Below are 24403 nucleotides of genomic sequence, written 5' to 3' on the forward strand. Positions count from 1 at the left end.
GAGAAACATTGTCTGACCTCACAGCCAATCAGCTGGCTTTGTCTCTGATCTCTCCCTGCTGATCTCCCTGTTGCCTTCTTCCTTAGCAGAACATGCCAAAGAGTATGACAAATGTGACCCTTGTCTATATAAACAATAGAGCCCAATGACACTCACAAGTAAAGTGCCATAAGCCTAAAAACTCCACTCATTGCTGCCGATAATGGTGCACGTCTTCCTCTACATTTGTTCTGTTGATTTGTTACAACCTTTTACTAGATCTGTTGAGACAGAGCATCAGGACATGGGTGTTGTAAAATATGAGGCTCAACAAGATATTTTTATGTGCACTGTAATAATCGCTTATCCAATTAAATGTGCAGCAGATGATAATCATAAAGATTATGTCACTCATTTGACTTAACAGTGACTCAGGTGGCCATATGGTAGCGCAGGAACAAATCTCAACCCAGATTATCCGTGCTGATCTGTTTTACTCTCTAAAACACATTGGCATCATTACCTCATGGGAAGTGACTTGCGAAGAAACACAAGTTGGTTATACTTGTGTTACATGCCTCTGTGGTTGATACTGGATAGGCTACCTGCAGCCCATACCAGCCTAACAACCTAAGCTGTTAATCTGTTTACCTGTGTCCCTATGCCAGCTTCTATTAGAGTCCTAGTCAAGATATTTAGTGAATAGCCCTGCTCAAGCTGTTGCAGATGTTGGACTAAATGCAATGTAGCTATCATTTATTCAGCCAGGCATATTGGATCATGTCTTAGCCTCCGGTCACAGTCAAAATTCATCTGTCTCATTACTCAGTGTTCTGCCCCTTTCTGTTCTTCCACATTTTTCACAATTTGCTTCACCATATATGTCTAGTATATTCTCCACGCTGACCGTTTACTTTACTTCCTCTGTTTTGATTTTGTGATTCCTAATTCCTAGCTCATTCATTCAAATGCTTCTATAAATAACTTCTCTCGCTCCCCTCCCTTCTCCTCTCCACTTCCCCAAATCCCATCCATAACACGTCCTTAGGTGACAGCTATGTGTGCAGCTCCATTGAGGCTTACAAGAAGCTGGACTACACAAAAAATGTAAACCCCAACTGGTCGGTGAATGTGAAAGCCTCAGCAGCAGCTGCCCGTGGGCCTCCTTCCCTGGGCAGTGCCAAGGCTGGGGCCCCAGAGAGCCGCGAAAACAAGGACTTCATCCGTCCAAAGCTTGTGACTGTGGTCCGGAGCGGGGTGAAACCTCGCAAGGCTGTGAGGATCCTGCTGAACAAGAAGACAGCCCATTCTTATGAACAAGTCCTGACTGACATCACTGATGCCATCAAACTGGACTCTGGAGTGGTTAAGAAGATCTATACGCTGGAAGGCAAACTGGTGAGAAACTGCTGCAATGATTGTGCAGTGTCATTCACGTTAGAGTTACTGGAAGTTTTGCAATGAGGAGAAACAGCTTGTCTCATAACCATCGACATGTAAAGTGTGGGCTCTACACTTCACCTGCTTTAGACTTTCACTGAATGTCGTGGTGGTGAGAAACAGTTGCTAATTGGTATCCTGCTTCCAAGCTAGCAGTGTTGTTCTTGTTTTCAGTGCCTTCAGTCTGAATACCATCTGTGGCAATATGAGGGAGCTGATGGTTTGTTGCCTTATAGCACGCCTCGGTATTAGGAATTGACGCACATCGTGGGTGGTTCCGCTAGGAGAAATTGAGACACCACCGGAATCGGGGAGGAGCCTTTCCTTTGCTGCTTTGGTTATCTCATGGTTTTGTGAAGAACAGAAAGATTCAAAATCATCAGCACTGACACCTATCATCCATCTTTCATGGAGGTGGTTTGCTTTGGTATTGGCACAATTGGCACAAGAGAGATGAGGGCTGACAGACCGATCAAAACCATTAAATATTTGATGACCATACTCCATTTTTCTTTCATACGATTTTTATGAATTAAGACCTTTAGCGTCCTTGTGCACAGCCAGCCACGTAGAAGGAAGGAGAGTGACACAGAGGGAGAGAGGCTGCAAAAAGGGAAGGATGAAAGAAATCTATGAATGAATGGAGTCTGGGCTCTCTCCCACGCGGTAGTGATGCGCGCCACAGCGGTGCCTCTGAAACACAGAAATAACTCGGAGTCACAGCCCCCTTGATGGTCCACCCACCTATTCAGCTCCCTCCGCTGTGGAGAGAGGTGCTATAAAAATAACATACTCTAAAACATACATGCCTGCTTGCTCTAAAAAAAAAAAAAACCCACATGTACACAATCTCCACTACAGCCATAAAAGTGAGGTGATCCCATCCCTGTGGCAATGGCAGTCCACTGCCCTGTTTGAGAAATAGGTTATGGACTTCTCTTTCTCTCTACTAGCAATTGATTGTGTATATGTGTGCATTTCTGTGTGTGACAGACAGGGAGAGAGCGAGAGAGAGAGAGAGAGACTTTTCTGCCAGGCCTTTAGGGCTCTGGGTTATATGACAGACTTTAGCTCTCTGGTCACTTCCTGTTTGTTTCCATCTCTCGTGCTGTCTCACATCATCATCTTTCTGTCACTGGTTCTGTCTGTCTCTGTTTCTGTCAGCCAGCCTCTCTCTCTCTCTCTCTCTCTCTCTCTCTCTCTCTCTCTCTCTCTGTCTCTCTAGGTCATGTCTTAGCTCCAAGTTATTCAATGAAGCAACAGTGAGCCACTCTTCCCCTGAGTGTGCCATCGCAATGATACTGTCATTTTCAAACAAATTGTGTTTGACGGCAAGGGCGTGCTGCCATTTTGTGTCTTACAACAGTAATCATCTCATAAATGGCCGATTTATGACTCATTTGTACGAGTATGCTCGTTGCCCCATGGGTTTTTGCATTCCTAATTGACATTTCGGCGCAGATGCCATTAGTGTAGAAGTAAAAGAGGAAACGCACAGCACAATCAATTGTTTTGTACTGCCATCCACTCCATTTAAAATGATCAATGTTCATCTGTTGGTTCATCTGCAGGGCATAGGCCTACCTGTGCCTGTGGCCAGTGCAATTTATTTAATGATCCACTGTTGGCCAAATAGGCAGTCTTTCCGGGTTTCCTGGTCTGATCCACTCTTAGATCCCAGCACCAGCCAGGAAAATCCCAGGATCAGGTTTTCCTTGAGAAATCTCCTGTTGGGGATTAAGCTCATGCCCTTGCATAATGCTGACTACCCCAATGGCCTCTGTTGGTTACTGTTATCTTGGGGATTACACAATAATTGCTTCTCTCCCTCAGTTCACCCAACTGCAATTGGAAGTAAGACCATTATGAGTGTGCTATTTTTAGATGTGGCATCGATTGGGCCCGTAGGCATGGTAACACACTCACTGTCACATGGGCTGGGCTGGGTGCAGAACTGACTGTTTGCTGTTGTATGTTTTTTGCATGAGTGCATGTTTTTGTCATTGTGCATGAGTACTTTGTAATTACGTAATTCAGAGAATCCAGAAAGCAGAATGAATGTGAATTTGTATTGACAAGCACCTATGCTCATTTCAGGTGTGAGAGACGAGTCTACAGCACACAAAAAAACCCCAAACTGAACAGCTCCCTGTTTCTGATTAGGTTAAAGGTCTTGGAAAACAAAGATAAGCTCATAGCAAATTCAAACCCATGTAAAATGTGGCTAATCCATACTAAGTGGGCCATTACAGAGAGGGGGGTGGGCTTATAATGGGGTTGTTTTATAACAGAAAAACCTGTTATGAGTCTAATATGGGGTCTGGATTAGTTCAACAAATTTTAATCTGTTTTTCCAATTTAGTTTTTCCACCACTTTGAAAAATAAATCAGTTTACCTACAAAAATTCACTAAGGTTTCCTATTGTTTTTATGTAGTAACAACAGTTTTATTATGGTACTGTATCATAATTGTCTTAACCATGGAACTACCGTGTGTTTTTTAAAGCTATTTTACAGTAACTATGATTAGATGGTAGTAATACTTTAGAAAAAAAAAACAGTGTTTCAGCCATAATAAAACCATGGTTCTGTTTTTAGTTACCATAGTTGTCTTGCTATGGAGCACCATTGTAAGGGAACAAGCACACAGATATATAGATAGATAGATAGATAGATAGATAGATAGATAGACAGACAGAGCATGGTCGAGTGTATTTTGGAGTTAATGTCTGAATGAATGGAGGCAGGAAAGATGTCATAAAGGTCCTACATGCTGTATGTTAATGACATTTGAAACTGCAATATTGAATGTCAGGTGTGCTAAAGGTAATTACCTGAGTGCACGTCGGGGTAAGGTTACGTTAATAAGGGGTTAAGTGGAATGTGTTGGTGTGTTTGCATGTGTATGTATGTGTGGCTTTCTGTCGTCAGCTGAGCCCTGTCAGTCATTGAGCCTGCGGCAGAAGTAGGTTTCTGGGCCTGGCTGCCAGTAAGAGCCGAGTCCCAGCAGACCTGCAGAGCCTAGAGAGAGCATCTGAGAGCCTCAGCTCCGGCTCCTTGCCTTCATTAACCCCCATAATGAGGCCAGAGACAGTGGGGCAGGATTTTCATCTACATCCCTACAGCCGTATGCTCATTCATTCTCTCTCTCTGTCTCTTTCTAATCACTCTCAAGAGCTGCAGCCGCCCTCTACAAGATTGTTTACTTGGGTTCTTCTACATGATGGCTTTTTATTCATATCTTTCAGTTTGTTGAAGTTAGTTCATTTAAGTTCATTTTGATCAAAAGATATTGCAGCGTAAGTAGGAAGAGATGAATAATGGATCATGTTTTTGGCAGCTGAAGTTGTTGAATTGAACAGCTATAGCCTATTGAACTGCTGAGAGTCTGTTTTCAGCCACAACCCACTGAGAGCCCACTCATTAGGCCTGTTCATGGAGATGTGTGTGTGTGTGTGTGTGTGTGTGTGTGTGTGTGTGTGTGTGTGTGTGTGCATGTGGGCTGCCTGCGTGTCTGAGTGCGCCTAACTGCCTGAGTGTGTGCACCTGCATCTTTGCTGTTGAATATTTTGTCTTTGGGGTTGTTTTTATTGTTAATTTTAATGGAATTTTGCTTTATCAGATAGTATACAGAGGGCAACTCATAGTAAAACAGACTATAGGACAATATGGAGAGGATGACATATGACTTATGAGAAACCCACAATGTGTGAGGCATGTGACATGTCACTTAGATATCTTATCCATGGAGACTCTACTGTGTGTGTTTTGAATATCAAATTTCTTTCTGTAATATGAGCAGTGAGTAAGGAAGAATATATCAAATTCCAGCACCATTGCTTTATTGATTCTAGTGCTGTCTCGCTGTATCTGATAGCTGGTATTTTTAGCTCCTCTCCTTTGGGGTTACCACAACCTCATATTTCCCTCTGGGCCCTTCACCTTGGCCAGTTTCTATGATGATGTGATCTAGTTGCCTAGGAACGGCATGAACTGCTGTGATGTCACAGAACGCTGGGATGGTGCTGCTGGATTGGTCTGATCAAGAAGACAGATGAGCTGGATGTGGCTTATGCCATGGGTATGGGTGGCCGATGAATACACATAAAGGACTGTTTACACACTCAGACACTCATGTGTGCACACACACAGGCGTATAGCCACACACACACACACACACACACACACACACACACACACACTTCTTGGAACCCCAGCTGTTGAGACAGACTGCCTTGAGAGGCTCATGCATGCTTAGACACAGATAGTTACACACGCTCGTCTTAATGGACTAATCTAGATTTTGTCTCATGCATCAGTAGCCATTAACTTAAGGCAATTATCAACCAGTGCATGAAGTGATGCCACTTAGTCATGTCTAAGGTTGGCTGCATTCATTTTATTAGGGTCTCATTAAAGGGGTGCTGTATAGCTCAGTGGTTGGGCTTAACTCTGCCAAAGGGGGGTGTTCAGGCAGCCCTGATTCATGGTTATTACACAGAAACTACCACAGGTGTTTCCAGGTAAACATAGAATTTGTACAGTATTACCTTTAAACAAAAGGGAATGTTTGGAACATGAGGACGGAGGAATTTCATCATTATAATATGGTATTTACCAATTTTAATTTTAATTTTTAATTTTTAATTTTTAATTTTTTTATGTATTTTTTATTCCACTGATAGCTGCCTATAATATTGTGAAAACATCGGTCTGTGTTACCTCATTATTATAAGGTTATTACTCCATTAATGTCACCATATTACCATTGTTTATATAATTTATCATTTATATCATTTTATTTTTAGAAAGGTACCATATTGTTATGAAAACATATTTGTAATTACTCACTCATAATCACTAGTTTTGTCTCATTGCCGTCTTTAGATGTGTTTCCTCATTATTACTCTTTGTTTTGGGCCTCTTATTACCCTGTCACATATATTTCAGTCTAATATTATCCAGATATCCCCATTGTTAATACCAAGCTATTACCTGGTTATTACTTTGGTAATTACATGATAGTACTTAATTATTACCTATTTATTATAAACCTATTACCCTACTATTACCATGTTATTACCAAGCTATAATGTAAAGTGCTACCAGAGTTTATTCCCACATTGCTAAAAGAAATATATGAACTTATAGATGATATATTTCAGCATCAACTTAAGTTTTCAGGTAGTTTTGCATCGACCAAACAACATGTTAGACTGAGGTTCTGTGTAGGAGACAGGCCCGGATGAACGGCTGAGAACCACTTGTTCACTATCTGCACTGCAGCTCTCACATCTCAGACCGCATTGTTGGCCAGCTCTTCTCCTTATTGGCAAGACTGGAGAGCTTTTAATATGCTTTTATCTCCCTCTTCTGTTTTCTCTGCTACGTTGCTCTTCTTTTCTCTCCGTCTCCCTTGTTCTCTTTTCTCCTCCCCTGTCTTTCTGGGTCTCTTGTTCTCTCTTTGTTTTTCTGTGCGTCACTCATACTCCTCATACCATTTTTCCTTGTTTTCTCTATATTCGCGCTCGTCACGTTTTTTAACACCTCCCATGCTTAGCTCTGACCTTCTCCCTCACACCTTCCTTCACTTCATCTGTCTTTCTCTCTCTCTCTCTCTCTGTCAACAAGCCATTGTTTTTACGGATCTTTAGTCCTCATTTAATTAGCACACTCGGCATGCACCCCCAACTCCTAGAGCTGGAGCATATGGCGTCTATCTTTCTCTGTCGCTCTCTCTCTCTCTCTCTCTCTGGCTCTCTCTTTCTCTGCCCCCTGCATATTTTCCATTTTTCCTTTAATTTTCTTGGTTTGTTTTTCACTCTGTCTTAGTTTTCTTCCTCTTTGGTCCATGTCCAGCTCTGCAGGGACTGGAAGGGACTGTGCTAACAACAGCCTCACTTAAAAAAATATTGGAACTGTAGAGTATCAAAAGCGGAGTGATTTTTTTTAATATAAACAGTATTTGGCTGCCTTATTTTGATGGATCATATTTTGATGATGTCACTGTTTCTGTTCTGCATAGGGGATTCTGGGAAGTCAAGTCCCAGCTGCTGCCTGCTGATCTGCTGAGTCATAGCTACTCGGTGCAGAGTCCTTTGAGTGTGTGTGTGCGTGTGTGCGTGCGTGTGTGTGTGTGTGTGTGTGTGTGTGTGTGTGTGTGTGTGTGTATGTGTGTGTGGGTAGATATATATTTGCAGTACATGAAAGTGATGATAAAAGGCTTGGACAGAATTTCACGGCAGATGCTCCAGATTAAAATTCTGTTATCATGTGGAAACAGGTTGATATCCTCAGACATTTTGTTTCTCTCTCAGTTTTTGTTAGTGAGGTTGTTTATGTGTTGCTGTCTTCCAGAGGAGAGCGACTGGCCCCGGCAGATGGGAGGGCTGTCTGCAGTCAGTGGGTCTGCTGCCAAATGAGTATCAGTGGCAGACGTCTCTGGCAGCCTGTTGAAAAGACACAGACACTCTGACAAGTTCACCCCTTCACTCACTCACTCGTTCACTCACTTACTTTCATTTTCTCACTCATGTATTTGATCAGTTTTCTTATTCATTTGCTCAATCATTCATTCATTTGCTCACTCCCTCACTCGCTCATCTGTTCACTCACTCACTGTCATTTGGTCGCTCGCTTATTTGCTCATTCGTTGTTATTCACTCTTTGCCCACCTAGCTTGCTCACTTGCTCACTGACCCTCATTCATTCACTCACTCACTCGCTCACTGACTCACTCGCTCGCTCACTCACTCACTCACTGACACTCATTCACTCACTAACTTATTCACTCACTCACTCATTCATTCACTGACTGACTGACTGACTCACTCACTCTTGCTCACTCACTCACTCCCCCACCTCCTCCCTCACTCACTCACTCTCTCTCTCTCTTTTATTTGCTCACTCACTCATTCACTCTTTGGTTCACTCACTCACTCACTCTCTCTCTCTCTCTCTCTCTCGTATTTGCTCACTCACTCATTCACTCGCTCGCTCACTCACTCACTCACTCACTCACTCACTCACTCACTCACTCACTAAATCTCTCTCTCTTGTATTTGCTCACTCGCTCATTCACTCATTCACTCTTTGGCTCACTCACTCACTTTCTGTCTGATATTTTGTATATCTTCTGTTTCTGTCAGTATCCCATCCAAAAACACATGTACTTACACTTTACTGATGAAAAAACAGCACTCTTAACACAAACATGCACGCACACACACACACACACACACACACAAACCTAAAAACACATGCTCAGTCCTCCCCCAAAATGGATTTGAGCCAACAGACTGGTAGGGGAGAGAGATCAATAAGGGGCTGGATGATATGAAATCAGATTGAAATATGATTGGGTTAGAGGGGAGAGCTGGTCAGATAAAAGCAAAACAGGATGAGAGAAGGATGAGACAATTTGGGGCATCAGACATCCAGGACAACAGGCGAGATCAGGTTCGGATGAGGCGATGTTTAAGTTGAAAATTGGGGAGAAGCAGTTGGAGGAGGAGGGGGAAGAGCAGTGAAGGCGTGCTGTGATGCTATCTTGCGTCTGATTTACGTCCTTAAGGGAACAGCAGTGCACGCTTCCCTCATTTGGTATTCCTTCACTGGAACGCTCATGGAAGGTTTGGCTCCCTTGTACATACATGCAGAGAAGAAACAGGCACAGCCGCACATGCACACAGACAGAGACTCGCGGTGAAATAAAGTTTGTTAGCCCCCTATGGAGAACAGAAGCTGTTACATAAGTGGGTGGTTATGTAACAGCGCGGCCAGCCAGGCAGTCTGCTGTGCTGGTTTTAGGAGAGTGCAGTAATACGAGCGCCAGCTCAGCCTGCCACGCTTTTAACTGGTCTCACCTCACCACTGCTTGTTTTTCTCTCATTTTTATCTCTTCCTGACATCCCTCGTTTCCATCCAATCCCTCTCTTGTTTCCTGTCCCCAGTCTGTTGTCTGATGAGACGGGGCTGTGAGATAGGCAGTGTTAGGTGATGTAGTGTGTGACTTCTCCCTCAGGGTGCAGAGGGTTTAATCCTGCCTTCTCACCTCTCTCTCTGTCTACCGTTCCACCTGTCAGCCTGTACGTTTATCTGTCTGTCTGTTTTAATATCTTTCTGAGCCAAGCAGAGGTGATGTAAAAGTCTTTACCAAAACAAACAAATGAAGACTTTTTCTTTAGAATCTAGATATTTAAATAAGCTACAGTCTTCCTGGCTATAACATTCTGTTTGTGTACTTTTACTAGTTTCTTTGTCGGGGGCAAATGCAATAAACATTGTTTCATGTATAAAATACTAGAGAGTTGTCATCCATGCAGGTTTGTAGCCTAGAGGCTACTTTGCAACCCTACACTCTTGCTATGCCTCTAAGACAACAAGTACACGAGAATGCAGAAAAGGTGCAGAAATATCAAAAATACAAGTTTATTTGCTTAAAGGGAACGCTGTGGTGCCCTGTGCACCATATGATAGTCACTGATCTATCACATACTTGTTGAACAGTGCTGCATTTTAAATACTGTTGTCTGATTGGTCCATGTGCTCTGAGTTGGCCATTTTGGTTGGCACTGATTATTCACAGTATTATCAACAATGTATGCAATTCTGAAATCCTGGCAAATGAAATACAAACAAAAAAACTTTGCCAGTGATTCTTTCTCCAAGAGTATCTTCTTTTGGGGTTAATTTTCATTCATGCTCACTGGAGGACCTGCCTGCAAAGTTGTGACAAATGTTCTGCCCTTTGTGTTTCCCTTTGTCTCATGTCAGCGCGTCCATCTGTTTCTCTGGCAGTGTGCGTGTGTGCCTGTCTGTTTGTCCGTCCATCTGTTTCTCTCTGTGTCTCTTTCTCTCTCATTAGTGAACGTTGCAGAGGGCCATGTTTGCCAGCTGCGGTTGATTCAGCACCGTGGACAGCTCCACTGAGCTAAGCCTCTCTGGCAGACTGCAGCAACAGCGCTTCCCTCCAAAATGTTGCCTTTCTGTGGACAGGATTATGTTGACCTCACCCTGTCCTCTAGTCCACACGATCCACTGCTCGTCTGTTGTGACACAGGAGATTAGCGTTTGAGATTGCATGCTCAGTCTCATTTTCGGTCTTTGTTTCGTTTTGGTGCTGCTGCTCTCTTTTTTATTGGAATAAACAAGTGTCGAAAAAAACCCACAAAAATCTAAATTTAAACAAGGCTTCCACATAACACCCCTACAAAGCAAATTCTTTCAGGTGTGTTCTCACTCGATACCTGACTGAAGTTTATTGTGCATATACACACACGCACACACACAGTTACTCCTGGGTGGCTGTCAGGAAATGCGGATAAACCCCTACTGAAAAGCAAGGAGCTGACAGCTGAGGCCTGAAGTAGACCTGCAAACTGACAGGCAGACAGAAATAGCCGATCTAAATGAGCAGACTGAGCGGTGTTGTCGCTGATAATTTGTTCACAGCAGCTGAATCAGAAGCTGCTGGCGAGAGTCAGACAGACTCAATGCAAAAAAAACCCACCAGGGTGCTATGGATGTGTGTATGTAGCTGTGTGTCTAGATGAATGTCCTCACAATGCACTCATGTGAGTAGGTAACCCCTGAGTTTGTTTACAAGTATGTACCCATGTCTGTGCTGGGGACAGTGTGTTATGTCTCAGTGTATCCCTGTAGGTCTGTCTCTGAGGCTTGTTTTCACTTCCATTTCTGTCATCTGAATATTATTATTGCACTGTTATTGCACTCTTTGCGCTGTTTTCCCACCATGTCCCCGAGCACTCAAACTAATAACCTGCACAGCAACTCACATGCACTCGTGGCATAAGCCAACTGAAGCGCCACTAAGATGTTATTAATCAAAGGTATTGCTCTGCAGGACTCGAGATTTAACATGTTTTGATTTGTTTGCTGCTGTGTTTAGCTTCCATTCAAATGAAACTATTTCTCACACGTGGATAAAACCCCTGTGGGTTCCAGTTGTTGCTGATTGAATTTCTAGATTGCAGACAAAATGTATTGTTTTCCCCATTTTTTTTATCCACAGTCTGTCTTTCTTTATCACTCATTTTTTCTCTCTCTTTTTTTCTCTTTTTGTCTCCCTACCATAACACTGGCTATTAACCTGCCTGCCAAGACACTGCCCCTCTTTCTTTAAATGGCAACTAAGAAAATACACTTATTTTTCCTCTAAAACATCTGGTGTTATTATTAGTAGTAGTACTAGTGGTAGTGGTGGTGGTAGTAGTAGTAATAGTAGTAGTAGTATATCTCTGTTTTCTTTTATAATTCAATTCAAGGTTAAACTGACCACTTCTGACATGAAATTTACTTAACAAGAAATCTGAGCCCATTGTCCTAATTTTCTGGTTATTGTGGTTATGGTGTTAAAAAAAACAAAAAACAGGTTAGTTGAAGTATTTTTGTATGAAATGGCCTCTTGAGGTTGTTCACTTAGCCGTTCACTCAGTGGTTAGTGGACATTGCCACCATGTGGTGAAAGTGATTCATCTGTCTCAGTTTGTCATCCACTTGTGAAGCGCTGTCTTGCTTGCTATGTGTCACAGCACCATTATCCCACCAGCACCGCCGGGTTCCTTAAACATGACTGTCTTTTGTCTCAGAGAGAGGACAGAAACAAACAGAGAGAAAAAAGACAGAAGGATGAGAGAGAGAGGGAGAGAGAGAGAGAGACAGAGAAAGAGAGAGAGAGAGAGAGAGAGAGAGAGAGAGAGAGAAACTCACAGTCTAGTTGGTGTTCAGTTAGTGTACACTAGATGGCGCCATGAGAACATAAACTGACTTCCTGAAAAACAAGACTGTTGACATAATCATTTGTTATATAAGAAATTTACCAGAAGAGATGAATGTAGTGCTGAGATTCTTGTCACATTTGTAGGAGACCACTGGTCACACGTCGGCCTGGGTGAAACGGGCAAAATCAAATGTCACAACATTTTTGACTGAACACCTTGATATCAATATTGTGGCAACATTAAAGGGATGTCTATTGGTGCTTATTTATATTTATTTATATATTTACACTATGAGATTTTTGATAATCAGTAAGTAGTAATGAGGATTTGATGACCAGGCAGGTAGAGGTAAACGGCACAGCCTATAAAGTTCAGAAAACTTTACTGTAATGCAGCCTTTAAAATTAGGAAAAGACAACAATTATGTCATATAATATCTAATATCAATTTATTGCCCAGCCCTAGTCACATGTCTAGGCCTAAGTATTTTACTACTCAGCCCAAATACTTGGTTAAGTATTCCTATGTAACTCTGGCATAATCTATGAATGTGAAAATGTTGAACATTATCATCTTCTTTTCAGTCATTTATTGTCCCATATGGCAAATTCAGCTTGCAGCAAGGCACGATAAAAAACAAAAGAAGACACTGACAGTAAAATCAGTGAAAGAAACACAGTCCTGGTATGAATCATCCTTTAAAAAACTGTTTATTCATCAGTGACCCTTTGTCTTTGGCTTTGTCTCGGCCATTTCTCTGAGATTCTGAGGTGCTGTCTTCAGAAAAAAGGGCCCATCACTCTGAAAACCCAACCAAAGTAAAAACCAACAACAGAGTCATCCCATGGGACTCAACTGAACTCACTTTTTTTTTCTTCAATAAAGAAGAGTTGGTGGTGAGATTATGAAATTTCCAGTCTCCACTCTCCCCTCCTGTTTTCTCATCATTATTATTTCTGTCCCTTGTTTTCTTCTGTCTTTCTCTCTCTCTCTCTCTCTCTCTCTCTCTCTCTCTCTCTCTCTCTCTCTCTCTCTCTCTCTGTTTTTCTTCCTCTGTGTCTTTGTCCTTGTTTTAGCAGCGGTAGATGTTGTGTAACTGCACTGGTTGTCTGCGAGCATGAGGCACCCCGAGACATCAAAGCAGCTTGTTTTGTCGTCGGGAAGAAGGGCTCAGAACAGCAGTCAGGAATAGATCTCTATTGCTCTTTTCCCTCTCGCTGTTTGCTCCTCGCTAACTCTGGGGATTTGGCGAGACGGTTTCATCTTTGGATGCTTTATTTCTTTTTTTTTTTTCAAATTCTTTTTGTTTCACCTTTATCTGCCCCCTCTTCCCTCTCATATCCACCGGTCCACCTTTCTTTCCTGACTTTTTAGATAAAGATGAAAAAGGGAGGCTATATGACCCGACAGGAGTTATTTGAATATTAACCATGCCCTGTGTGCATGTTTGTGTGCATGTATGGTGTGTGAATGACACAGTTCTGTAGAGTGTCATGCCCGTTGTAGATGAAATATGGATGAGTGAGCTTTCTCTCTGAGGGTGCACCTCGTGCCACAAGGGGGGGAGTAGCAGTCAGCAGCACCAGCCATGCACGGACCGCCTAGAGGGCCATATTGCCATGGCAACCATACTCTTCACACCCTTCCCGCTGTATGCGTGCGTTTGTGTGTATGTGAGCGTGTGTGTATGTATGTTACTCCACATTAGTTTACCCTCAGCTTATGACTTCAAAGCTTCCTCAGAGGCTGCCCTACATGCAGACTGTCCCTTTTTCCCTCCAGTCGCCTTTATTCCTTTTCCTCTCCTCTTTGCATATGCTCAGATTACGCATTCCGTGTGTGTGTGTGTGTGTGTGTGTGTGTGTGTTTCTTCTGTGTACCAGACGTTTCTGGTGTGCTACAGTATCTATCTAGGGCTGAGCAGCTTCAAAGAGCCTCATTCCAGAAATCTCTCCTTGGCTGACTCTAGCTGCAGCTCCTTTCCTCAGTGCAATCATGGCCTGAGGACGTGGTCATACTGACTCAGAGCCTCAAACACACAGCCTACTGCTCCGATCGGACCAAAATCCTCTTTGACAGGAACAAGGTTGTCAAGAGGATGACTGGCTTGTGAATAAACATCCAAAAATGTATTTAAAAAAAGCATTTGACTTGAAAGAAACCATAGAGGCTATCTTTTAAGAGCCTAATGTTGTATTCCTATTGATGCGCTAAATTGCCATACACCCATTAAAAAAATCAAGAGGTTTCATCATTAAGTGTTTTCTGCAATAAAGGTGTTTCAGTGTTAGTCAAGGAGTCAAGACAAGTTTGCCTTCTGTCTTTTGAAAAGTGTCTTTAAAAGGCTTTTGCTCACCTCTAATCACAGCTGAGTAGAAAAGGCACCAGATGAATGAATCCCACATGCTGTTATCATTTTCAGATAAAACGTATTAATGACACAGTTGTTCAATCATCCGACCTTGATTGGAGTAGCACCGTGTTACATCATTTCGTACTTTGTCAGTTTGGAAAGAGTAGGTGTCACCTTGCACTTGGTGGATAACTCACTTTGAAATTAAACCTCTCAGTTCTGAGAGTGGATTCGCCGCAGACCCAAGCAGCGTCACATCAGCCTTGATTAACAGACTGAGGTGGAAAGTGCATTTAATCAAGTACCGCATACCCTTAATATCCTCTACATTACAGACAGAAATATTTCACTTTCTGCTGCACTGCATTTATCTGATTGCTGTAGTCATTACAGTGGTCACTTTACAGAATGAGCTATACATCAACTATTATAACCATTAATACTTTGTAATAGTAGCAGTAATAATAGTAATCTTATGATCTGATACTGCAGTAAGCCAGTGTCAGTGGTGGGAGGAACATTCACTGTGCTCGCTGTAAGTACAACTCTGAGGAGCTTGAGCTTTACTTAAGTATTTCCAGTGTGAGACTTTATACTTTTTCGGCGTTACATTTCAGAGGGAAACTCTGAAATATCCCCTTTTTTCCTTCACTACAGCTATTGGACAGCTGTAGTTACTACTTAGTTTGCAGAGTAAGCTTTTATACAGGATGTCTACGGGTATCAGAGAAGTACATTTTAACGCAATTTAATACCATTTGTTATCTAAATGAGCATTACGGTCAAGTGTAAAGGTGAGTACTTTATATTTGGTTTTGTGCTGAGGTCAGTTTTAGGTCGAAAAATATGATTATGGGTTATTGACAGCATGAGCCCAACAGACGTAGATAGCAAGCAGCCGCTTCTAAAATCTAACCAGAATCCTCGTGAATAATCTGGTTTCTTGTGTGCATGTGAATGTAATGTATGAGAGTAAATAGGAAGGAAGTATCAGGGTCAGGAGTAGGTTTAGAGATTTGAAACCGCAGAGCTTTGTAATTCTGACAAAAAGAAATGGATAAATTAAATTTGCTAAAATGTTTATGTGGAATTCAAGGCCTCAGAAATTAAAATTTAAGACAGTTGAACAAGTTTTAAGGCCTAATATTTATAAAATTGAATTTAAGACAATTTAAGACTTTTTAAGGACCTACAGACACCCTGTTACATGTAAAACCTATGGAGCATGATTCATTGCCATAAACTAAAGTGTATATGAAACAGTCAGACCGACAGCATGAATAACAACATGTAGTGATACAACATAGGTAGTGTACTGTGCAGAAAACCTAACACCAACTAACCTGTGCTGTCCAAAACTGGAAACTGGCACATCTTTTTTAAGAGCGTAGCATGAGTTGTAACACAGTCTTCCAATGCTTTGAAACTGAGTTGACTGTGCTCGGCAAGAATGTGTACTACAAATAAGCCCTGAATAGGAGGCAATAATAACTAGATGAAAAGAGGAAAATAATGTGAAGGCGCAATGTTCCACCGATAATGGGAAGCAGTACAATTAGAGGAAGAAGTGGCCAAGTCTGTGTCTCAGCGCTGATACTCCAGGGATGTTTTCTCAGTATCAGCATCAGTATCACAGCCATCTTGTTAAGGAAGTGAGCTGCTCGCCTTTGAAATAATCACCACCACGCTATCAAGGGATACGATCAGGGAACAAAGCAATATACACTCTGTTATGAAACTAGAATAATATTGCTGGCTCACACACACACACACACACACACACACACACACACACACACACGCACACACACACGCACACAGATGCCAAGCCTTGATTTGAAAAGTTTAAATGACAACAATCCGTACTCCACAGAGAGTCAGCGTCTGAGATTAAACTTGTTCTTTTTCTCCCCGTTTGCTCATTTGGAATCCATGGGGGGTAAAGTAGGAGGACTCCCATCTCTCTGTAGACACACACACACACACACACACACACACACACTGTCCTCTTTGCTGCTGGTTATTGGACATTGTGTTGATAATGCTGCTACATTAGCTGTGACATTGTTTCAGGATGTTGATCGGTGGCTAATGGGAGTCTGAATGGATTCTTGGGTGTTAATTGCCATGAAAGCGCAGCACAACAGTGGCTTTGCGTTCATGTGATCGCTGTGGGTAGGGCTGGGCGCAAAACCCCACACGCAGCCCAACTTGTAAATGGCTCCTAATAGGTTTTGCGGTGGGAATTTGCTGTGTGGATGAACGTGCCGTTGTCTTCTCATGAATCGCTCTCCGATTATGCCGTTGCCTATCCTGAGAAATCATTTGTAATATTGATGACTGAAGGATTGAAATGTGACGGTTGGCTTGTGGGTGTAATTAAAGTTGTTTGAGTAAATCACTGAGAGTTTAAATCAGATAGCAAATTAGTTGCGGGCTAAATCAAATTGAAAATAATGAACAGCAGGCGTTTTGTAATTCGTCTTAATGAATGCCCTGTAGGTGATACGCCTGAGATTTCTTCATCGTGCCCCAAGGATGAGCTTAAGGGTTCAAAGAATGAATAATTTCTGCATTGTGCAGTGAGATAACTGTACACACCGCAAGGCTATGCTGAAACCCATGAATAAATGTTCTAGTTAGGAACCGAACGACTTCATCAGTAGGATTTGCATGACTTCTCTTCTTTTTTTCTTTTTTTTTTTGCTTAATGATAAGGTTTTATTTCATCGCATAAGTGAACCAATGTTCATTTAATGTCCTATATTAACTTTTTTTAATGTCCCTTTTTTAAGTTTAACATGTTGCTTTGGGTTTGGTTTCAGCCTCACAGCATGGAGGCTGTCGTACTAAGCGAAATTACTCATTTACCGTGACTCATGCATATACTTTGCCAGCATCTTGCTTCCCTAATCCCAGTTTCTCTCTGGATCTCTCTTGCTCCATCTCCCTGAATATTTCCCTCTTTCTCTCTGTTACCTTTCAGTCTGCACATCTGTGATCTCCCTGTCTCTCTCTTTCTCCCTCATACACGCATTTTCTCCCTGTCTCCTCTTTGTTTCCTCCTGTTTATGATTCATTACCTCCACGATGCGCTAGTCTACAAGGACGCTACCCTCCTCTCTCTCCCTCTCTCTCTCTCTTTCTCTCTCTCTCTCTCTCTCTCTCCCCCCCTCCTATCTGGATGTCCAGTGCACGTGCAGGAGAGCATCAGCAAATTAGTGAGTCAGCGAGGTCTCATTAGTTGTTGATAGACTGATCAACCGCAGAAACATCGCAGCAGTGCAGCTAAACAACTGCTTAGGTACACATACACATACAGATAAACACAAGTACACACACACACACACACACACACACACACACACACACACACACACAGACTCCTCTCACGTTCCCGCTCCATCTTCTGGGGCTCGGTGCATGTGCTTCGTCGCCTGAGCACTGGAAGGGAAACTTGGCACAGTGTCAGTGCCGGTATATTAGCGTGTGTGTCAGAGTGTGAAATGTGTACAGGTATAGTTATATGTATAAGTATAGGTGCATAGGTATAGTTATATGGTGGTGGTATCTGAGAGCAGTGGCTCTCAGCCTAGGGATTGGGAGATTATTTTGGGGTGTCACAAGATGATTTAGGACATAGGACAAAAGCATATTGCTGCTTCACACAATTATTATCCTGTCTTTTTTCAGATATTTCTCTATTTTCTGCTTTTTTCTTGTGAAGTGCTGAATAGTTTTAAGCCTGTAGGCCTCCTCTAATAATTAAGCAAATGAAATAAACTGAAAAGGTTGCATAAAAGAATGCTGCTCCTTGTAACTAATTCCATTTGGTGAACACTTGGCCACCATGTATATTGCCTAAAATTCCCTTGTTAGTCTATCATAATAACTTTAAGTCCGCCTCCACTCAAAAATGTGTTTTTCTTATGTTTTTTTGTCCCCTAAAATTTCCGACCTTGACTGTACTGACTTGTATCTGTGCAGAGTTTGTCACTAGAGAGGTGTTTTCACAATCCTCTACTGAGGGCGGAGGTTTCTGTGCACTTTACTAAAATCAGAGATTCAGACGTGCTGGCGTGATGGCGTGTTGTTGTGCATATCAGTGGCACTTGCTGCTTCACATGAACAATATCAGTGTAACTACAAGATTTACTGAAATTTTGGATTTTCATGGTTAGATTATCAAATATTGCACAATGTTCACAACCATCGCTGGATGGGACTGCTCTGGTTACGAGCCGGTGTGTGAGCAGGCAGGGAGGTGGGCGGGGTCTATTTGAATATTCATAGATCTGGGCATTTTTGATGATGGCAAAGTTTAGAATTACATTTGAGGCAAAAAGGGGTGTTTTGTCAAGGAAAAAAACTTCTAAATATGTAATATTGATGAACATAGATTATTTTTAGAGGCTTTTTAGGTGCTTAATAAATGACTGGAGGGGAACTTTAAAATTCATGCATTAATACTATATGTGTTCAGTGTTCGAGACTCAAGGAGCTTTTTGGGTCCAGCTGTGAGAGCCACTGAGCAGAATTTGAATCTGTCTGGGAAAAAAAAAGTTGCTTTCAAGTGTGCAAGTTTCATTGGATTCATGGTCATTTTACTCTCCACAAGATGGAACAACCTGTGTGCTGTAACTTAGTAAATGCAGCCAATATTGTGACAGACAGATACGATCATGACTGTTGAGGAGAAGCCACTGTAGGACCGGGATGGTCCTTTAGCTCCAGTCTGCTGAGGTGGAGCGGCTCGGTGGCCACCGCGTCAGACAGCGTTTGCTCTGGGAGGCTGTCAGGTCTGAATGTGCATGTGAAGCAGCCCATGGTCTCATTTGACCTTGCCTGCACAAATGTAGGATAAAAAATACGTTGCTAATTCCTCTTTATGTGTACTTGTTCCTAGGTGACATGTCTGCAAGATTTCTTTGGTGATGAGGACATTTTTGTGGCATGTGGACCGGAGAAGTTTCGCTACCAGGACGACTTCATGTTGGATGAAAGTGGTGAGGACACTTGTTTGTTCCTTGTTTCCCTCCTTATTCCCTGCAGACATTTAACACTTGACTGTTCAGTCCACCACTGTGTTGTTTTTCCTTCCCTTTCCTTTCCTTCCCCCTTCCTACCTTCCTTCCTTCCTTCCTTACCCCTCTTAGCCCTTTATTATGTCCTTGTTTGTAAGTGATTTCTGTATTTGTGTGTGCTTTCTGTTAGTTGTTGGATATCAAAGTTTATTGTCTTGCAATAAAATCACATTAGGATGGAATGATAACCACGTATTGTCATATACAATTTGGTCATCAAAATGAATGATGAAAAGCAAATACTTCCTTAAATCTCTCATTAAATGAGATCTGAACCAAATTAAGGAATTTTATTTGAAAATGACATTGTACATTGGATCATATTACAATGGAAGTGAATGCAATGAACATTTTGATCATTTAACATGTATAAGTTAGAAGATATTGTTGTATATCTAAATAATATCTAAATAATTTCTTATGATTATCATTATACTGGTATCCATATCATCCAGCCTTTCTTTCTTTCTTTCTTTCTTTCTTTCTTTCTTTCTTTCTGTTTTTTCTGTGGTTCTCACTTGCACCATATCCCTGTTGTCCCCGTATGACACATTTCCATGGTCCAGGTGGCAGAGGACTGTGTAGGCTGTCCAGTTGATTACGCTCCATTGTCTTTCCCCTCTCCTCCTCTGTTCTTTCCTATTTGGAAGAGAGGCACCACTGCACTTAAGCCATCTCCTAACCTATTGTGCTATTCTTCTTCTCTGCCTGTCTGCCCTCTGCTGTCTGCTGAGAATAGGTTTGCACTCATGTCCTCACTTCACCCATCTGTCTTCTCGCTCTCTAACTCCCCCTCTGGATTAGTGTGTGCAGACTGCTGCCATTTAATGCTCATCTGCATTCTCATTTCCACCTCTCTCTCTCTCTCTCTCTCTCTCTCTCTCTCTCTCTCTCTCTGTATCTCTGTTTGAATGTGAATACATTGTTTTTTGTTTAAATGTTTATTAAAGCCGTTTGTTTCCACTTTATCCTTTCATCCATTAAATAATATCCATCCCACCCTGGTCTCCAACCTCCACCTCCTTTCCCCTCTTGTGTCTTTTTTCCTTTTTCCACCTTCTCTCACCACACTCTCCTGTCATTCACAAACTAACTAAAAGTTGGAGCTGCTTCCATTAACTAGTGTCCTTCAGGCCTCTCTTAACCCCCTTCTGCCTTGAGAAAGACCACAAAGCATCCTCCTCCATGCAACAAGCCGTTCAGCGCCTATGTTTGCAGTGCATCACTGTTTTCATTAGCTGTTGATGATAGCCTCATCTCTCCCCACTCCCACCGGAGTGTGTTTTCTTTGAATAATTTTTCTTTTTTTTCCCAACAATTCCTGGCTGCATTTCTTCTCTTGCACATGCCATTCACTCCTCTCTCTCACGCTCGCACTATAATTCTCTCTCTGCCTCTCTCGGTGGGGTGATAGCACAATTTGACACCTCTTCACATGCCCAGAGAGACACAGAGAGCAAGAGGCAGAGGACAGAGAGCAAGAGGCAGAAATAGGCAGACGGAGAAGGCAGAAAGAGACGAGCGAGACAAGACAGCGAGACAGCCGGAGTCGGAGCATCAGACGACTTTTCCTCCTCTCAGCGTCACTATAATTATCACTTCTGCTTCAACTCTGACACACCATCATCACGTTAACACTCTGCATTGTACATTAAACAAACGTTAACACACTGCATTGTACTGGGCTGCAGCAAACAAAGAACACACACACACACACACACACACACACACACACACACAGCCTCTATGCTAATTCCCCCTTCCTGCTGGTCTGGTATGGTAATGAGCTGTAATGGGGTTGGGTTAATGAACAGAAAGAGGAGCAAAGTTTTTTTCAGGGAGGTGGGGGGGTGGTGGGGTGGTGTCTGCGTACCATCACATGGCTCACTTATTAGGAGTCTTGAAAATACCAGACCTCCGTGAGTCATGGCTGTCACTCATGAAACACCACAATAATTGCATTTGGAAGCTGAGCCCAGAGAAGGTCAGACCTCATTTTTGCAGGGGACTCGAAGGCAAACCCAATTACGGCTGTGTTGATACATTAGTGGTTTAGAGTTTTCCTGTACGGCTAAAGGTCAAAATCACTCAAAATATTAAAACAATGGTTGGTCAAAAGTCCATAAAATTAGATTTCAGTCCGTTAAGAGTACTGACAGGTTTTAAGAAAGCACTTGGTTTACTGTATTAAAGCATTTAGTTTTGGTTTTTGTGTGTGTCCCAAAACACAACTCAAGTGCATCATTAGTGTCATGGAGTTTTGACTTGCTGTTGTATGATTAGTCAACACGAAGGAGCTCAGCTGCAAGTCCTGGATTTGTTGTAAAAAAAAAAAAAAAAAAAAAAAAAAAAAAACAACTTCTAATTATGCAATGTTGATGACTAAACTTCTTGTATCAACAGCATTTCTAATGGTCTATCCAACGTAATCTTCCTTGTAAACACACTTGGTTTTGTTTGAATTCAGTTTCTCACCACAGCACCCATTTGCATGCATGTTTTTGTCCTTGACGCCTAGTAAACAGTTTTATTGTTGACATTGGTACATGTAATATGTTGCCTCCCGTGCTCTCATGGTGATTTAATGGACTGCTTTTTCACCACCAACGTGTTTTGGCTTCATCACACCCTGATGACGACAACAGCCAAATCATGCTGGTGGTGTTTTCCTCTGTGCTCTTGACTGTACCTGCACCTTTTTGGGTGAACGTTTATATTTTTCCAGTTTACCAAGAATATGTCATCTTAACAAAATGGGTGCCCACTTTTCCTGGTGTAAGCTATAGCATCACTAGTGATCACAAGCTACGCTGGGTACCTTTAAAAATGTTGGAAATGATTAACATAGATGATTGACACTTGGCATATTTACTTTGAAGTAAGTGCAGATGACTCAGTGGTTTCTAAATGACGACTTCTCTTCTGTTGTCTTTGTGCCGTCAGAGTGTCGTGTGATGAAGTCAGTGACCTACGCGAAGGTGTCGGGCCCTCTGAGCCGAGCCTCCCCAAGGACCGTCGCCCAATCACGACGCAGCAAATCCCCTGCATCCGGTAAAACGCTAGCATATGGTTCTTTCGTCATCTCTTCTGCTCTTCCTCTCTTGGAACCTGTTTGTTGACTGTGTTAGTGCCTTTTAAGAAATGTAAAAGTGTGTGTGTGGGTGTGTGTGTCTATGTATTTGAATCTTTGTGCATGAGTGTATTTACGTGACGAATGTACAGTGTCTTAGATTTGGTGGGCACAGTAGGGAGTGTGGTTTATCCTAATAGTGCTTCATGGGTTTCCTTAGTATTTTCTAGCCCATTACTTAATCAGTGTTGCAGCAAACGACAACAGAGTAATCATAGGTCTGCGGAAAGTGTCTGGTGGTGAGTATGTGTGTGTTTGTGTTGTGTCTTGTTGCAGAATATGAATTCAAATGAGAATGAGTTCACAGGGGAGAGCCGAGAAAAAAAAAGGCAGATAGGGATGAGAGAGGTAGAAAAGAGGGGGGGAGAGGGAGTTGAAGATAAGATAGAGAGGGGAGGGAAGGGGTTGGTGACTCAATCCTGCAGCTCCACACAAACTGTTCTTCACCTGACATACTAATGAACTATAATGAAATGTTGAGAGTCCGCGCCGGTACGTGATTATATGATTATGACTGACCCAACAGAGAGTCAAAAATTGCTTTTGAGGCAAATGGGCAACAGCAAAGCAAGATGAATTTACTTGAATGTGACGATTTATTAATTCTGACAGCTGAGTGCAGCCTTTCATTAGGATCATCCCGGCTGCGCCAGTCAATGGGTGGCACAATATTCCTTCTGGCCCAAAGCCAATAAGGGCTTGGCAGTCAGCTTGAAGCAATAATAACCAATTTCAGGTTGCATGTTTACTGATCAAGCTAACAGCGTGATCTCGGGCTACGTGTCAAACACCTGGTTCTGCAAGAATACACTTGACTTTTCACTGTTACTGTTATTATTTTGTGATGATGTGAGTCAGTAAGTCTCACTGGGTTGGGGATGATTCGGCAGGATGATGCAACACACAGAAACTCCCCTTGAGGAAGCCGTTCCACCTGCTGTTAATGTACGTCTGCACACACACACATACACACACACACACATAGACCAGCAAGATTTTAAGAATGAAGTCGTCTACATTTCTTTGATATAAATTCCAGGTAGCACTTTCACCCAAAATGGATATAGATAATTTGGAATGAAGCCGTTCAAATGTTAACAGGTGCATCACTGGTGTTTATCTGTTACGGGCTAAAGGAGAGACAGAGGACGAGGCTTGAAGGAGATAAACAACCAGGGTGAACAGAGCAGGTTGTGGATGCTGATGACTTGTAAAGTTTAGGGAAAAGGTTATGGGAGTGAGTCATATGCTATCTGATCTGATTGGCTGAAGGAAAGGTGTGTGCAAGTGTGTGTGTGTGAGAGAGAGAGAGAGAGAGCGACAGAGGGGGGAAAAAGACTGACTCGTCTTGGTTGCTATAGGAACATGGAACAGTAAGAGCGTGTGGCCACAGATACAATAGCGTGTGACGGCCATATATGGCAGTGACTTCCTGCCGAGCGGCCTGCGGTGGAACAAACTGACACTCGGTCACTTGGAGCCCTGAGTCAGACGGACGCAGCGTTTTCACTCTCCGTCTGGCTCAACCGCCGCCCAACATCGTCCAGCGAGAGGAGAACTGCTGTGCGTTTTGCGTGCCACTTGGTATTCATCGCAGCGTGATGACTCTCCGTAACACCTTCTCCCGTCACACCACAAGTGTTAAGATTGGGATGATTAGAGAAGATATGACAAA

The 24403-nt window shown here is 42.5% G+C and overlaps 1 protein-coding gene across 2 annotated transcripts in view; it reads left to right on the top strand.

Moving 5' to 3' along the window:
* Nucleotides 1-24403, top strand: part of dclk1a (doublecortin-like kinase 1a) — a 55206-nt gene that overhangs the window by 1514 nt on the left and 29289 nt on the right. For both annotated transcript variants that reach the window (XM_030069078.1, XM_030069079.1), the window contains exons 3-5: nucleotides 1028-1377; nucleotides 19421-19520; nucleotides 22542-22649. In XM_030069078.1, the coding sequence (XP_029924938.1) occupies nucleotides 1028-1377; nucleotides 19421-19520; nucleotides 22542-22649 (558 nt within the window). The remainder of the gene's footprint in view (nucleotides 1-1027; nucleotides 1378-19420; nucleotides 19521-22541; nucleotides 22650-24403) is intronic.

This window comes from Myripristis murdjan, chromosome 14 (assembly GCF_902150065.1).
Source record: "Myripristis murdjan chromosome 14, fMyrMur1.1, whole genome shotgun sequence".
In the NCBI taxonomy this organism is placed as follows: Eukaryota; Metazoa; Chordata; class Actinopteri; order Holocentriformes; family Holocentridae; genus Myripristis; species Myripristis murdjan.